This window comes from Sminthopsis crassicaudata, chromosome 5 (assembly GCF_048593235.1).
Source record: "Sminthopsis crassicaudata isolate SCR6 chromosome 5, ASM4859323v1, whole genome shotgun sequence".
Lineage (NCBI taxonomy): Eukaryota > Metazoa > Chordata > Mammalia > Dasyuromorphia > Dasyuridae > Sminthopsis > Sminthopsis crassicaudata.
This window is the reverse complement of record NC_133621.1, coordinates 286,594,932-286,613,112: the sequence shown is the minus strand read 5'-3', so window position 1 is coordinate 286,613,112 and position 18,181 is coordinate 286,594,932. Positions and strand designations below refer to the sequence as shown.

The window sequence follows — 18,181 nt, the reverse complement described above, 5'->3', positions numbered from 1 at the left end:
TATTCCCTAGATCTCAAATCCATGCAACTTTTCCTGAAAAGGCCATAGCAATGGATCAATATTTATCCTAGGTCCAGCAGTGCTTGTCATGTGTTCAGTAAGTAGGGTCAAAGAGCCAGGAAAACCTTATTGCCTACCCCCCAAAAAAAGGAAAAGTTAGACCCAGAGACCACTATATTCCCCTGCCCACTGATAGGAAAGAGAAGCATTATAAATGCAGCAAATGCAAAGAGTTGGTTTGCTGACTACCAGGAAGGTAAAGACAATAAGAGTAAACCCAGAAAAGGAGAGAGGAGAAAGAGGAGATGGAGATAAGTCATGATAATTTTGCAACATTTGAGTTTGATTGTTTGATTGTTTCCATTTCCATTGCAGTCATTGTGTACATCTCTTTCTTGGTTTGTTTTCTGGTTCAGTCTGACTCTTCATGACCTTATTTGGAGTTTCTTGACAACGAAACTGGAATGGTTTGCCATTTCTTTCTCCAGCTCATTTTTCAGATGAACAAACAGTGACCTGCCCAGGGTCACCTAGGTAGTAAGTGTCTGAGGCTAGATTTGAACTCAGGAAGATGAGCTTTCCTGACTCAGACTCAGAACTCTGTGCATTATATCACCATTTAGCTGCCCACCTAGTTTTTTACTTTATATCATTCATGTATCTATATCTATATATCTTTCCATGCTTCTTAGTATTTATCATATTTATCTTTTCTTATAGTTCAATAATAGCCCATTAAAATTATGCAATACAGTTTGTTGAGGTTCTCCCCAGCTTGTAGATAACTACTTTTTCCTAATACTTTGCTGTCACTATGCTGCTAAATTTTTTTGGTATATAAGGAGTCTTTCTTTGTAACAGTTACCTTATTGGGTTTTGTAGAATCTGAAGTTCAAAAAGTATGGAACTGTAGTTCCAAGTTGCTTCCCAGAACAATTGAACCAGTTTACATCTTTACCAAGAATGCTTTCTTGTGCTTCTCTTTTTCCCATAGCTCCTTTGGTATATCCCACTGATATCACTGATTTCCTTCCCTCAAGTCTAAATTAAGTCTAACTCTCTTCAAGAAACCTTTCTTAGTCTGTTTAGTATCTTGGATTTTTTGTTTGTTTATTTGTTTTCTCTTTTTTTCTGCTTAGCACTTTGCCTCTATTGATTACTTCTGGATCATTTTAGAAAATTGTTTATACATAGTTGTTTGCATTTTATCTCCTTCATTATACTGTAAGGTTCTTTGTAGCAGAGACTGTCTTTTTTGCCTTTCTTTGTACATAGTAGGCACATAATAAATGCCAAATGATTGATTAACAAAAAACATCAATAGATGGAGACTTATTCCTAACCCTTTATTGACTGAACTCAAAAGATGAAAATTGATAGGGCAACAGGGTAATAGTCTTCCAAAATCTAACCATAAAAAGTAACAAGATGATTTGCTTTTGAGCTATTTAATTACTGTTCCTAATTACTTATTTAATTATGGCTTCAAATAAATTAATTCTAAATAGATTTAGATGAGCAGAAATGAATAAATGATAAGAATGACCAAAAAATGTGAATTATATATAATTTTATATGTTGGGGAACTTTACCACACATTATGCAATGGGTTGATTAATAGTTAAAATCACTAATTGTCTCTGAGCCATAGCAGTGAGAAGGAGAGAAAGATATTTGAACCCAGATCTTCCTAAGTTCAACACTCTTTCTGCCATGTCCATGTTTTTCTATTTAAAAAATAAAATGGCACTGAGGGATGAGAAGAAAATAATAATAAGGAAGATGATACTATAATGATAACAACTACAATAGGAATAATGTATATCATTGGAAATGTTCAAGGAAAGGCTGTAGGACTACTTTTGGGGATAGGATTTAGGGGGAAACTTCTTTTATTTAATTGAAGTAGATGTCCCTTGGAGTGTGTTTCAATTCTCAAATTCCATTATTCCTATGATGTTATTTCCAATTTTTCAGTATATATTCAGATGATGTTTTTCTGCCAAAGTATTTTCTTTATAAGATTCAAAAGTCCCATAATAGCTACCATCCAAGTTTCATTTAAAATCCTGCTGTGTTACAGCAGGATTTCTGGGAACAATTTGTTTTCAGGAGATAATAATGAAGTAAGGCTAATTGGTGGGACCCATTTGGGTCAGGTAATCATGGTAATCAAAATAATTGCAGGTCCCTGGTGGCTGCAGTGACTTCAATTCAATGTCTTTCTACATTGTTAGTGAAACATTTTTACTTTTCTTAGAATTCAGAGATGTATTTACTAAAACCCATTAGCTCCATGTAATAATATGGAGAGGTTCACTTATATAACATATGAGCATAGTTATAGAACAACTATGTTCTCTTAGTCATCATCATTAATATTTTATGCATCTTATTTATGAAAACAAGTTCTATCTATTCACCTTGAGTCACAGGTTGAATGACAATGGATGAACAAGGGTCTTCAGTGAGATACTTGTATGCTGCTGAAGGGAATCACATATATAACTTCTCAAAAAGACTAAATTTGCCTTGAAGTCTCACTTTCCTTCTGATACAAATTTAATGAATAATCAGGTTGGGGGAGCAGATGAATAATACATAAGCATGATGGGGGGGACAATTTCCATTTTTTCCCCACATGAATAAAGAATGAAACACATCAAGTGAGCCCAAATCTTTTTATGCTTCCTGACAAGGATTATGTTTTGCTGAGATGATGGGTTGTGAAACGAACAGAGATTTGGAGGCTATTTCAGGAGAGAGACTAACTGCTGATATCCACCTTTGCTAAGATTTCATACTTGAATGAAATAAGAAAAGAGAGATGAGTCAACTTTTGTCATACATGTTGACTGGACCTATTTTTGACATTTTATCAAGATTTTTCTTTTTTTTTTTTTCCACCACCTTGTTCAGCTGGTCAAAATTTTCCCTCAGATAACAGTTTTTTTTTTCAAGTCAACCATATTTTATCTGATGTTACAAAGTAATTACAAGATTAGAGATTTAAAAGAAGTGGCTGTCCTTAATGTTTGGTGATAAGCTATGTTGTTCAGAAGTTCATGATAATGCTGATTTAGCTTTGGAATAAATAAGGATGGGATCTGATATGAAAGGAACTGCCATTATAAATGCGTGAAAACATGATCAGGATACGCTATCATCAGTGGGTAGAAAATAGAATCTGAGGAAGCTTGCAAATCAGACTCTGAATATAATGGAGGCTTCTATCTAAGTATAATTGATTCGCCAGTAAATGTCAGCTGGTACTAGTAAATGATCACTTAGACCCTACATGAAATTTGCATGTTCAGATATCATGAAAACTGAACATTAATTTTATTACAGTGATTATTTGACCAAAATGGGTTCCACTTCAAAGAATATGATCAGACCATTTTCAGATGAAAACCATCGATAGTCAAAATGCGTCCCACTAATTAGCCCTATCATGTGAGCACTCCATCTATACAATTCAGAACACTTTTTACCCATGAGCAATTTTTGCCCATGATCTTCCAAGAGACTCCAAAGATCCAACCAAGGAAGTCTTAACTGTAGTTCATTTATTTATTTGTTTTATTTATCTTATCTATTTGTATTTCTGTCTTTTTTCTGTCTGTTTATTCATTTATTTTATGAGGGTCAATGGGTCACAAAGATGATTCATCTGTTATCCCTAACTTTTACCTAGTGTTGAGTATACCTTCTCTTTTCACTATATATTGCTTTGGTAATACCTCTTTCACCATTTCTTAAGCCTAAGACATCATAGGAAACATACTTTAGTATGCTCATGGCCATCATTTCTGGGGTCTTTTGGGCCCTTGCAACTTTGATTTTGTGGGGAATGTGATAATGTTCAGATTTTGAATCCTAAACTTTTCCATGGGAATAGTTGCATTTAAATGATGAATCTTTGCACTAGAGAGTAAATTAGTATCATTAAGAATATTGTATAATTTCCCTAAAGCAATTCATTCTACTCTTTCCCTCCAGTTCTAACCCACAGCTCATTGTCCATCTGGAGTGGCTGTCCCAAATACTGGTTCTTATGTAAAGCTTTTCTTTGAAGTCTTTAAAAGAATAGCCATTCTGGTTCTTTATAATGCAAAAAGTAATTACCTGATCTTAGGAAAATAGAATCTTTGCCATAAGGCCTTCAAAGAGGATATATTAATAGAGAAAAAAAATGGAGATAATAAGCTGCTTCATCACACCATGATTCATTATCCAGCTTTGCTATTATAGATAAAAGATAAGGATAATTTACTATTATCCTATTCTATTAATACATCAAGGTATCATGTTAGGCTCTTTAAGAAAAATAACAGCTTCAATCCTATTCAGCTTGTGCACAAATAGGAGCTCCATATCTTTCAGGGTTATACTTATTCACAACTGGTTATTTCATATCTTGTAGACAAAGCATTTAACTTGAATCCCTTGAAGTTGTCATTAATGAGCTCCACTTGTTTTTAAATCTTTATTAATGCCTTTATTGTTTACACAATAGTAACTGATGTGGCACCCATGCAGAATCTTCCCTTAGAATGAAATGAAAGAGTTTAGCAAAATTATCCAGCACTGTGATGAATTCTAACAGAGCTGGTGACCTTTCTTACCATTTACTTATGGACTGTGCCATTTAGCTTGCCTTGATTTTGAGGGGAAAAATTTAAGTCACAAACCATCCTCTGTCCCCAAGAGTGATCATGCCTTTAATCAGATGCTTTTTAATGTTATTTTCACTGACATTATTTTTTGTTTTGTTTTGTTTATTGTTCTGGCTCTTTCTTCACTTTGCATGAATTCATACATTTCTTTTTGTGCTTCTCTGAATTCTTGATGTTTGACATTTCAAACAGCAAGGTAATAATACATTAATTTAATATACCACAATTTATTTATATATTCTTGAGTCTTTAGTCACCTACTTTGTTTTGTGTTTTGTTTTCTTTTATAAAACTTTCTGCCATTAATGTACTAGCAGTCGATGGGGTCTTTGTTTCTGTCCTCGAATTCCTGGTGCTATAAGTCTAGTGGTTCATTCTCTAGATCAAAGGCATAAACTATGAATTAAGTTTTTTAAGTATTTTTCAGAATTATGGACCACTTCATATATCCATTGGTAATGTATTGGTGTAGCTCTCTCCATCTTCCTTTTCTGATTTCCTTTATGTCTAAAATTTCTGTCTTCTTCCTGATTATCCTAATTCTTTTCCTCTGAGATTATCTCTACTTTTTTCTAGTATGTATCTTTTTCCTTTTTTTTTTTTTTTCTTTTTACTTAGCTGTTTGCATTAAATTTTGAGCCTTTTGAAGGCAAGGACTAATACCCTTCTTTGTATCCCCAGTGCTAATGTAGTACCTGGCATGTAATATTGCCTAATAAGTGCTTGTCAATTTTACTCTCTTTCTATAACCCCTTAAATATTGTCTGTTTCTATCTTTTTAGGGCAGCTATATTTAATTTATAGTGCATATAGCACCAGACCTGGAGTGAGGAAAACATCTTCCACAGTGCAGTCTGGTCTTAGACATTTAGTAGCTGTATAATCCTGGGCAGGACACTTAATCCTGTTTGCCTCAGTTATCTCATCTGTAAAATGAGCTGCAGAAGGAAATGATAAATCACTCCAGTATCTTTGTGAAGAAAACCCCAAATGGGATCACAAAGAAGATTATAACTGAACAACAATATTTCTATTTTTCATTGTCTTGGTTGAAAGATTGGATCTTTCCCCTAAATATTTGAAGTTATCTCAAATTATATATCCCTTCCTCAGGTTCTGTGAAATTAATTTACCCTTTATAAACATAATGAACTTGAGTCTGAGCTTACATTATCTCAGGGATATTATTATTAGATATATGCATATATGCCTAAAGAAATGATTCCTGATATCAGAATCAGTCTAGTGTTTTATGACATGCTTCCTTACCCTTGCTGGAAGTTTTTATGCCTAGGATTTCATCTCTTACTCTGAACAATCAATCTGAACTATAGAGTCCTTTAAAATCTCTTCCAGCTCAAGAGATATAAAACTATGAACTATTGAGTTCTTGGAAAAATTTGTGAAGGGAGGTCATAGCCTCTGGTTTTAATGGATTACTGGTAATAAAACATAAAAATATTCCAGGAAATGACCAGATAGTCGGTCACCGTGGACATCAGAATAAGAAGGTAGCATGTCACAACATTTTCAAGCGCCTATGTCCTGTTCACTTTTACAGATTTAGATTTTATTGGATATAATCTCTAGAAAATGCATTTCAAAAGGTTTTATTTTCAAGCAAAAAGAAACTCAATTTTATTTCCTAATTGTCTTTTCAGAATGGCTTTCTACTTTTTGAAAAGATTATTTCTTAAGAAAGTGCATTTAATTCCTTCTTAGTATATATGATTTTCCCCCCTTAGCATATATGATCTTCTCCCTGGTGACAACTGACTTTTTGTTGCCAAGGAACTAAATTTCTTCTATTTATTTTTTATGTACAAAATTATTGTTACTATTATTGAGACTAGATCTGACAATCTCCCCTCTCCTGGAAAACTTGATCCCACTGTTGATTAGAAACTTTAACCTGCTTTGCTTAAAAGCTGGGTCAGTTCACCAAACCCCAAATAAATTTGTGGCCTCCCAGTCTTGAGAGTTCATCTTATTGTTTCTAGATTTCATCTCAGCCTCCACAGTAGTTGGAACTATGGTAATATGCTAGACTTTAAGTGGAACAACTGACTCTGAAGTGAGGAAAACTTGAGTTCAAATCCAGTCACAGACATTTACCAAATGTGATGTTTGTACAATCATTTTGCCTCAGTTTCCTCAATTTCAGAATAGAGACATTAATAGTGACTACTTCCCAGGGTTATTATGAAGATCAATTGAGATAATATTTGTGAATCATGGAGCAAAGCATTTGTCATAAATAAGTCTATCCATTCTCTCTCACTTTATTCCTCCCTCTTTCTCTCCTTTTTCCTCCTTCCTTTCCCTTCCCTCCCTCTTGTTCTTCTTCCCCTTATCCCTCCCTCCCTTCCTTCCTTCCTTCCTTCCTTCCTTCCTTCCTTCCTTCCTTCCTTCCTTCCTTCCTTCCTTCCTTCCTTCCTTCCTTCCTTCCTTCCTTCCTTCCTTCCTTCCTTCCTTCCTTCCTTCCTTCCTTCCTTCCTGCCTTTTCTTTTATTTCTCTCTCTCCTCCCTCCCTCCCCCCTCTCTTTTTTCCCCTCACTCTCTCCCTCCTCTCTTTCTCTGTACCTTCCTTTCTTTCATTTTCTTTTTCTCTCTTCCTTCATTCTAAAAAATTACTGGACTATTCCATAAATTTTCATTTCCATAACCCATGATCTAAAGAAGCAATTTCTTTTTATTGGAATTATAATTTTAATGCTATAGGGAGTTCCCTCCACCAATGTAAATCACTACCCACTCTATCAGTAAGAGTCTTAGAGGATTACCTGGGGCATTATGAAGTTAGGAGACTTGCCAAGGAACACCAAGTAGGGATTAGAAACAACATTTGAAGCCATATCTTTTTTGACTCTGAGCTGTGTTTTTCATCCACAGTACCATAATAAGAGGACACTATCTTTAACTGCAAGGATCTCTCACCTTGAGGATTACAATCGGTCTTTGCTTACTTACTTAGCTGGCATTTGCAGTCAGCAGAACCATACTTATAGGACTATTTAATCTCCATGGACCACTCCATGGTAAACTAAAATTTTTTGCTTAGATGAGAGATATTGGTCTCAGACTTTGCCTGATTATCCAACATTCATCAGTGATAAACTTCGGTATTCATCAGTTACTAACTGAAAGGACAGTCACACTTTAGACTTTACCATTTCTTCAGACTTTTTCTACCGTGGTTGGGTATTTTAACTTGTGAGATCCTTCTTTTTGACTACAATTTCCTGACTTTTTTTTTTTTTTAACTCCTATTGAAATTGTGCTTTATCATCATTGTGACTTCTCTCTCTCTCATGTATCAGCTCATCATCCCCTTTTCTGGTTTTACTGGCTTTCCTTCCTGTAATCATTTATCTCGGTTATAGGAAGCTCATTGCCATTTGTGTTCTCTGTGTTTTCCCTGAAATACTCAACTGTGGGTGACCTCGCTATCTAACTCTGGATTCTTTATTTCTTAGTGATTGAATAGTGCTAAAGAAAGCCCCCCAACTGTGATGATTGGGCTTTCTCCTAATCCTGCCAAGTCACATTCAGAAAGTTATAAGGTCCGAAATTTACAGCTGGAAAGGACCCAAAAATCAGTCAAGAAGCACTTATTAAGTATGTGCCAGATACTAAGTGCTAAGGGTAGAGAAAATGGCCCAAATCAGTTTCTGCTCCTAGAAAGTTTACACTGGAGACATAACTTGATTATGCTATCTATAAGCAAAGTCTAACACTCCTCTCTGTCTCTGTTTGTATCTGTCTCTCTCCATCTCTCTGTCCTTGTCTCTTTCTGTCTCTTTACTTCTCTGTCTCTGTTTTCCCCTCTCTTTTATGTCTACTTTTCTGTCTTTCTTTGTAGCTAAATATATATATATATATATTTCACTTACACATCTGTATATGTTTGTTTGCTTATAGTTGCTTATATCAAACTAGATACACATACATATATATAAATTTTTCCTGTTAGTCATTTCAGTTGTGGCCCACTTGATGCCCCATTTAGAGTTTTCTTAGTAAAGATATTGAAATGGTTTGTTCTTTCCTTTTTCAACTCATTTTACAAATGAGAAAACTGAGACAAATATGGTCACATGACATGTTCAGAGTCACACAGCTAGTAAGTGTCTAAAACCAAATTTGAACTTGGGTCTTCCCAATTCCTAACCCAGATCAGCTGACTGCCTCCTGACAAAATTGACCAATAGCTCTGAATCTCTCTTCTCTGTGCCTTTGCATGTATGTTCTCTCTTTTGTAATGAATGAATTCTTTCAACTCTAACTCTCAGAATCTGCCAAAAGTTGCTCAGAGTCCATAGCTAAGGAAGACATTGCTAGGGGGAAAAGCATTTGATTGTGCCAGACCTATATGATTGATTGATTAGCATGGTTTAATTAAAAACAATTAATTACTTTCCCCTGTTTTTATTTTTTTATTTTATTGTGTCAAGAGAGGGCTTGCTCAGTGTGGGAGGGGAGATGGATACATTAAGCTGAAATAAAAATAAAAGATACTCTTGGTAAACTTGTAGACTCCTAAGTACCTAATGTTCATCTCCATGCATGTTTCTAGATATCTGTATGCAATCCTGGACCCTCACAAGTTCCAGATCAGTACTTTCCTATTACATATTTTAAAGTGAGTCTTAAAACTCAACATGTGGAAAAATAGAACTCATTTTTGCCACAGATGAATACAATTGAGACCCAGAGAAATGAACCAATCAATTTGCTTAAGTACATTTGATGTTAGAATCAGAGATTTAGAGGAAGAAGGGACTTAAAAGAACATCTGATCCAACTATTTCAATTTATAATAAAAGAAACTGAGGTCCAGAGAGGAGTGAAATGGCTCAAAAAAAATCAAATAGAAGGCATATAGTAGAGCCTCCATTTGAATTCAGGTCCTCTGTGTCCAGAATTATATTCCATTTTGTCCTATAGAATTCAGTTTTTCTGATGCCTGAACTTGCTTGCTTTTTTTTTTTTTTAAGTGTATATAAGTTAATTTAGGAGAGCTTTTGAAATGATAATTAGCATTAAGATAAGCTCCAGAGGTCATGGGGTATTTGATTAAATCTGAAACAACCCACATTGTAATTAGGAATATCTTCAATTCCCTCCCTCCCATAAGTCACTCTCAGAGAAGATCCCTAGGACATTCTAAATTTTGTAGGAAAAAAAGGAGAAAGAAAACTCACCGATGTTAGTCATCTGTGGGAAAAGATATTTACTATTAAGTATTCATGAATGTGAGAGATCAGATCCATCATATTATCCTGAATTGTTTTTTGAGTACTGGTTCTTTTTGAATCCCTGGTGCCAGAAGGGAAAAATATGTCAGGCAATTCCTGGCCATCCTAGTAACTGCTGATATAATATACACAGGTAAGTGCTATAATTTTATTATCTCTTGTTGATATTCAATTTTCTGAATTTATGCATAAACTCAAATAGAAAAGAAAATTGAAAAACTGACCAAGAGATTTGAGATAGAGTTCAAACCCAGTTCTGCTGCTTACTACATAAGGGACGTTGGCCAACACTTAACTTTTTGATGCCTCAGTTTACTAAATTGTAAAGTGAAGAAGTTGGAGTAAAGGGTGTCCAAGTTCCATTTCAGCTCTAAATTCATAATCTTTCATAATGATTATCATATGGTGGAAAGTATTCCCAACTTGGAGTCAGAGGATCTCACTTTGTAGCCAGGATCTGTTATCTCTTGGTTTTGATGTCTTTGATTAAGTCACCATCTATGAATCTCATGTTATTGATGTACAAAAGGAGAGGTGATAGATGCTATGGTCTCTGAGATCCCTTCCAGTTCTAAATACATGATCTTATCATGCAGTGAAAGGAAGAGATATGAAACCTTATGCTCATTGGTCCATTATCATAGCCTCTCAATTGGATTCCTTCCTGTTCTAACTCATTGAACATATCATACTCCCTTGGAAATGTTCTTTCATCCCATGACTATTAAAGTGTCTTTAGGAAGGAAACCAAAAAAGCAAGCTATTATAATTTTTTATATATGCTTTATGATTACAATACTATTAGGTTTTTATTTTCTTCCCCAGTTAGCTTTATGGAAATTCATCCCTTTTCTCTCAGAAGATCCCAACTATAGTCAGTACTTGTGTTTACAAAATGGTGGATTTGAGTCCAGATCTAAGCTGTGTCTGTAGAACAGAGTGAAGTCAGATGCCCCCTTCTGCCCCCTTAGAGTTGAAAGTTATAACTGACTTTAGATATCTGACAGGCTGTCATATAGAAGAGGGATTAGCCTTATTCTGTTCAGTCCCAGAGGGCATGACTAGGATGAAGAGAAAAAAGTCACAGAGAGGCATATTTCAGCTTGATGTATGGAAGAAATTGCTAAAGATGAGAATTGGCCAAAAGTGGAATGGAATGCCTTGGGAGGTAATAAGTTTCGGGTCACCAAAGGTATTCAGACAGAGCCTGGCAGACTGTCACAGCCTTAGGAGAAGGGAATCATATATGGGTCAGGAGATTGGATTATAAAGTCTTGAAATTCTTGGAATATACCAATCTGATCCTCATTGCACAAAATATTTTCACTGTCTCAACTGGCTAATTATTTTTATTTATTTAAAGTATCATTGATTCAACTTTTGTTGTGACATCACAATCATTTCCAAATATACCTCTTGCCCCCATAATCATTCCTAGTTTGTCTTTCTGTTTAACAAAGACAAGAAAGTTAAGCAAAGCTAATCAGTATGATAAACATGTCCAATGATAAATGCAGCCATCTTCCTTTGCCTCTTCACTAAAAAAAAAAAAAAAAAAAAAAAGAGGTGATCAGGTCTTATGCTCACAGGAATAGTGATGTAGTTGACCTGAAAGGTGATTTATGTCTGTGACGAGGAAGCTGACATCCAAAGGGATTAAACAGCCTCTCTGAGGTTATAATAGTAAGTGGCAAAATCAGTATTTGAACCCAGAACTTTTGATTCAAAACTCTTCTTATTCCACAATGTTGTAAGTTGTTTAACCATTTCCCAATGGGTGGTCATTCTTTGTTTGCATTTTCAAAGGAGATAATTATTAATAATTAATTAGAAACAGATGGAAATTCAGGTTTTGAACATCCTAGGGTCATAAGATGCCAAGAAATATCTCTGTAGAATTTTAAATTTTCTACCTTCTCCATAATCGAGAAGCAGATATTTAGAGAATATTTTCTATCCTCTCTGAAGTGTTGTCAACTTTCCAAATTTGAATGGTTTGTGTGCTAAGACTTTAATATAACTTAAATGAATAATACATAACATCCCGCTGACTTGGCCAGACAACAGTTGCATGATCTACCAAACATAAGTAGAGGCAGTTAGGTAGAATGAAAAGAAAATGGGACTCAGAGCCAGCAGACCAATTCTAATATTTGCTGTCTCTGTGACTATGGACACATCAATGTCTCTGAGCTTTAAGTCTCTCATCTATAAGATGGAAATGATAATACTTGTATTACCTATCTCATAAGATTATTGTAAAAATATAATTCTGGAAATTGTAGCTATTATTGTTATAATTTCATAATTTAATAAATTAAATAAATTTATTTAATCTTTTATCCATAGTGGAACATCCTCTTTCAGGTAATAATAAAGTTCTTAGTCATTATCTATATTTCTCTACAGCCTGCTATGGTTTTCTGTTGTGTTTTTTTTTTTTTTTTGATAGACATTCTTTTTTTTATTTTTTCTCATTGTTCAAGGAAAATTTGAAAAGCCATTTTTGAAAAGATTTGTATAATAATAACTATATTTACATAGTATATTTAGGTTTGAAAAGTGTTTTACAAATATCTCATTTGATTATCACAACTTGGGGAGTTGGGTGTTGTCATTATTCCTATTTTATAGAATAAAGTTATTAAGACAGAGATTAATTGATTTTATTGGCTTCACAATGCTGTGTCTGAAATGACATTTAAACTCAAGTCTTTTAGACTTCAGATCTAACTCTCCTTCTACTTTAGCATCTACCTGCCTCTTACATTTGAGGAATTATACAATCTTACCAAAATGAAATTGCATCGAGAATGGTAGGTGAGTTCACCCAAATCCTGAATTCCACACACTGGGATGGAATAGTGAGAGTGCTGATTATGGCATCCAAAGATCTCTATTACACATTCTCAAGAAGACAGAGAAAGTTAGAGGAGGCTTTGGATAACATGTTAAATTTGCTTGTTTTGTAGATTGGAGTTCTGTGGCCCCGAGAATGATAGATTTGGCCAAGTCCCACCAGATAGTGACTGAGCTGAGCTTTGAACCCTCTTAATTATGCTCCCAGATCCAGTGCCCATCTCACTGTACTATGTCTCCACCCTTTAATGAGAGTCATTAGCTTTGTGACCTTGGACAAGTAGCTACATCTCCAACTGCTAATCTGTAAATTATTATTATTAATGATATTAATAATACCTGTACTCACTACCTTTCAGTGTTGTTTTTCTGCTGGTTCTTCATAATCCTCAAGTTACTATGAGTCCTGGTTATTATATCAGACCCTTCTTGACTCAATGATCTATCTAATGTCTAAATACTCAAATCAAAAGAAGCAATTGATATAAAAAGGAGTTTCTGCTCTGAGTTCCCTACACAGATGCAGTTTACAAATTTGCCTTAAAAAGTCATCTGAGAAATGAAGAAATAACTCCTATTAAAGCATGTCACAAATCAGTGAAGCAAAAGACAAGTTGATATATCTTTTCAAAAGTATTTTATTGTTAGGGGATAGGAACTAGGTCTGTGATTGGTAGAGAAACCTCCTGGGTGAGGAAAGTCCTTCTCTCTGTGTAGCATCTTTTATTTTTTTCAACTTATAGATTTAGAAGTGGTAGATAAGATAGTCATTTAGAGACTTGCCAGAATCAGACAACTGAGAGTTATCAGAAACTGGACTTCAACTTAGCTCTTGCTGGTTCTCTATCCATTATGGCCTAGCTGCATGGCACATTTTTTGATAATTTGATTTTAACATATTATTTGTTTTTAAATAAGCTCTTCCTACCTCCCCTACTCAGCCATCTGTCCCTTGGAATGAACATTTAAAAATAAAGAGGAAAAAATGCAATCAACACATCAATGGTGTGACAGTATATGTGATAGCCTATCCCCTAGTTCCCCCAATTTTCCAAAGAAGGGAGAGAGTGCATTTTCTCCAGAGACCAGACATTTATAAGTTTATGGTGTTCAGTGCTGTGTTTTGGTTGTTATTCTGGTTATTTATTTATTTATTTATTTATGTTTACATTGTTGATAGCATGGTGCGAATAAATTTTCTGGAACTGCTTATTTCGCTCCTTGCCAGTTCATAAAATACTCCCCAGAGTGCTCTGAAATTGTCTTATTCTTCATTCCTTATATAATATTCTATTGTATTCATGTATCAGAATTTGTCGAGCCATTTCCTAATCAAGGAGTCTACATCTTTTAGGCGATTAGGTGCTGTCATCCATATCAGGCTTAGGGTATTTGCAGCTATTTTGAATGAGAAGATCATGACTCATCTCTCACTCCCCTTAGGATCTCAAAATGAGACCATAAGGGGATAGACATTTACTAACTTACTAACTTAAAGTGGAACAAGACATCTAATAATGATTTTGGTGATGGTTCCCCTTTCAGGAGTTCAAATACCCTCACTTTGTGGCTTCAAAGATGACCAGTGTACAACTAAAATCAGAATTCCCATCCTTGAAATCATCTTGGATGTTGGAAAGTAAGTAAAGTAATTAAGTTCATGGCCATTCTATTTTTGTTCACAGATAACGCATCTCAGGTAGCAATTACGGCTCCAGGAAGCGGTAACCATAGAAACAGCTCAACAGGCCCCACACCTGATTGCTCGCCTCCATCTCCAGACACTGCCCTCAAAAATATTGTCAAAGTAATACGACCTCAGGTAAGTGACCTAACGTGAGAACCTGAATCTGGGTCCTGGCCCTGTTGATGATATAGGGATAGCCTCCATAATTGCTAAGTATTCAAGTCAAATTGTGTTAAAAGAAAAGACCATAGGATCATAACAATTTACACTTTAGAGGGTCACATAATTCATTCCCCTAACTTTATAGCTGAGAAAAGTCGACTGAGAAGTCCCAGAGCTTCATTTCCCTGGTTAATGGGGAGGAAAGGTATTTATTCCTATTTTGAAATATGGGGAATTTCAAAAAAACTTTTGTCACAATATTATAAAGTTAAGAAGTAATTGATACAATATATAGAAAACTAGCTTCACAATCAAGAAAAACATGAGTTCAAATATCACCTCTGATACATAAAAATTCTGTGGATCTGGACATGTTATTTTATGTATTGATGCCTTAGGCAAATGTTGAACACTTGTAGATCTACATCTATTAAGGCAGTTTCCTTCCTGGAAATACCCTTTCTCATTGAAATCACAGATTTGGACTCCAAAAAAGATGGTTAAAAGAAAGAAAAGAAAAGGAAAACGAATTCTCTCCAATCTTTTAATTATCATTTTTTTCCTCCAGTATTTTCTGTACCTTTATTTCTGTATCTTTCTACATTTCCCTCTCAAATTTCAAGTTTCTTGCTCTAAGGAATTCATTAATCGATGATACTAAAGTTTTCAAGTCTAGATTTAGTCCTATGTCATTCTTACACTTGTTTATAAATATATATATGTATTTACATATATTTGTTATGTATCATATATGTATACATATACATACATATTGTTATATCATTGTTATCATTAACATTACATCTTTTTATTTAGTAATAAAACATAAGAAATAGGAAGTTTCAAGTATTTAAACTGATAACTTTCTGATAACTGTTTATAGAGGAAAAAAGCCTCAAATTATTTATGTATATATGAGAAAGCTCTAAGATCTGTACTAACAAATGTATATGTGAAGAATAAATTAAAAATGAGTTTTAAATATAATTTGTAAAACATATGATATATACACATATTTCCATGAAATGTATGTATTTGTACATATATATATATATATATATATATGTATGTTTATCCTTATGTATGGTGTATGGTCTTCAATCTTCTCTCCCACCTTAATCTTATCTCTTTTCTAGGGTTTCATTCCCCTTTCTTTTCTCTGTCCTTTGACTCTGTGTATTCTTTGCTCCCCCCTTCTCTTCTTTGTTGGGTTTCCCAGTAGGCGGCTTGCAGGCAGGCTTTAGAAATATCATTGGGACAAGCTGTTCTGTGATATTTCATTGAAAATAGAACTTACAAAGCTGTTTGCATCATGCTGCTTGCCAACAGATGGACCCGGCACATTGAATTGGTGGTGCTCTACCTCGCTCCTTCTGAATGGATCTCCTCAGATCCAAGGGTGGGTGGAGGAGAGAGGGGAGGAATTTTGATTCTAATCAGAATCATTCAGCATTGCTTTAGATGCACAGAACCAGCAGCTGCTATCAGCCAATTTCAGGACAAGTCTCTGTTTTCAAGGCTGTTTTGGTCAAAATGAGCAGCAGGGTGCTCAGTACCTTTAACATTCTCAGTATGGCATCAGCTGGATGGATGTGTGTTGCTCAGTATGTGGGATTCTTGTTCATAGCTGAGAAAAGCTTTCTGGAGATGGAATTTACAGAGGCATATCTTCAGAGAGCCATGATATTGGATCATTTCCCCAAATTAGGGGGAGCTGGTGAGGAAAGAGCAATGGACAAATGCCAGATGTCAAGTTCAGAAGAATGGGGAGTAAATTCCATCAGATCCAGTACTAGAGACTAAAAAGACAATATGTAAAGACTGAATATATAAATGTTTTTAAAAACAGGGTGGGCTGGAATGGAATAAAATAGAATCATAGATTTTAAGTATCTTTATGGGTCATTAAGTCTAACCCTTTCAGTTTAAAGATGGGAAAAACTACGACACAGGAAAGTTAAGTTATTTGTCTAGGTTCAGATGATTAGTTAGCATCTCTGCTAGGAATTAAAAGTCAGATATTCTTGATCCCAAGTCCAGTGTCCTGTCCCTTAGGCCAGGTTGAGAATAGCACAGTGCATAATAAACTGGACTAGTCTGGAACAAGATGGGAAGAAACAGAACAGCATGGAATACTGGAGATTAAAGTACTATTAAAAAGCATCTCACCAAACCCTCTCATTTTACTCCTGAAGAACATGAGGTTTGGAGAAAGCATGTGACTTATTCGTGATTACCTAATTTCAGAGCCAGGACAAGAGCCCTTGTTTCCTCTTCCTTTCCATTATGCCATGCTATCTCTCTCAATCAAAAATAACTCAAACATTATTTCTAAGTGTTTATTGATTTTGCTGTTGGTTATGTTACTGTGAGCCCACTTGGTGGCCAGCACTCTTGAAATAGAAGGTAAAATCAGCAACTGTCTTGTATGCTAGGTTTTCAAAAAATTGTTGTTCGCTTGTGGCAGACTCTTTGTGATCCATTTGAGATTTTCTTGGCAAAGATTCTGGAGTGCTTTGCCAATTCTTTCTCCAGTTTGTTTTATAGAGGAAGAACTCAGGCAAACAGGATTAAGTGACTTGCTCAGGGTCACACAGCTAGAAAGTATCTGAGGCCAGATTGGAATTCAGGATGATGAGACTTCTTACTCTTTTAAAAAAATTATCATTCAGAGATGATTGATGACAGTTCCAATGATCTTGTGATGAATAGCGCCATCTCTACCCAGAGAGGGAACTGTGGGAACTGAATGTCGATAACACCATAACATTCTCACTCTTTTTGTTGTTGTTCACTTGCATTTTGTTTTCTTACTCATTTTCTTTCCTTTTTGACCTGATTTTTTTTGTACAATAAGAGAATTATATAAATATGTTTATACATAAAAAATAAAAATTACCATTCATCATTAAAAAAAATAAGTGTCAACAGCAAGACCTTTCTTCCTATAATCCAATCTCTTCTTCAGTTATTGGACGTATAAAATCAGAATTGCTTGAGACACATAAAGCATCAGCTATTATTTAGTCTGTGCTAAGTAATTATATCAGAACCTATAAATAACCAAAAACTTTATTATAGCTTTTTTACAAGATATATGCATAGGTAATTTTTCAGCTTTGACAGTTGCAAAATCTTTTGTTCCAATTTTCCCCCTTCTTTCTCCCACCCCCTCCCCCAGATGGCAGGTAGACCAATACATGCTAAATATGTTAAAAGTATGTTAAATACAATATATGTATACATGTCCATACAATTATTTTGCTGGACAAGAAGAATCGGGCTTTGAAATAGTGTACAATTAACCTGTAAAGGAAATAAAAAATACAGGAGGACAAAAATAGAGGGATTGGGAATTCTATGTAGTGGTTCATAGTCATTTCCCAGAGTTCTTTCGCTGGGTGTAGCTGGTTCAATTCATTATTTCTCTATTGGAACTGATTTGTTTCATCTCATTGTTGAAAATGGCCGCATCCATCAGAATTGATCATCATACAGTATTGTTGTTGAAGTATATAATGATCTTCTGGTCCTGC

At 34.9% G+C, this 18,181-nt stretch overlaps 1 protein-coding gene across 16 annotated transcripts in view; it reads left to right on the top strand.

Annotated features, from left to right (window-relative positions):
• Nucleotides 1-18,181, top strand: part of ANKS1B (ankyrin repeat and sterile alpha motif domain containing 1B) — a 1,348,742-nt gene that overhangs the window by 442,626 nt on the left and 887,935 nt on the right. For all 16 annotated transcript variants that reach the window (XM_074267164.1, XM_074267169.1, XM_074267161.1 and 13 more), the window contains one exon: nt 14,482-14,618. In XM_074267164.1, the coding sequence (XP_074123265.1) occupies nt 14,482-14,618 (137 nt within the window). The remainder of the gene's footprint in view (nt 1-14,481; nt 14,619-18,181) is intronic.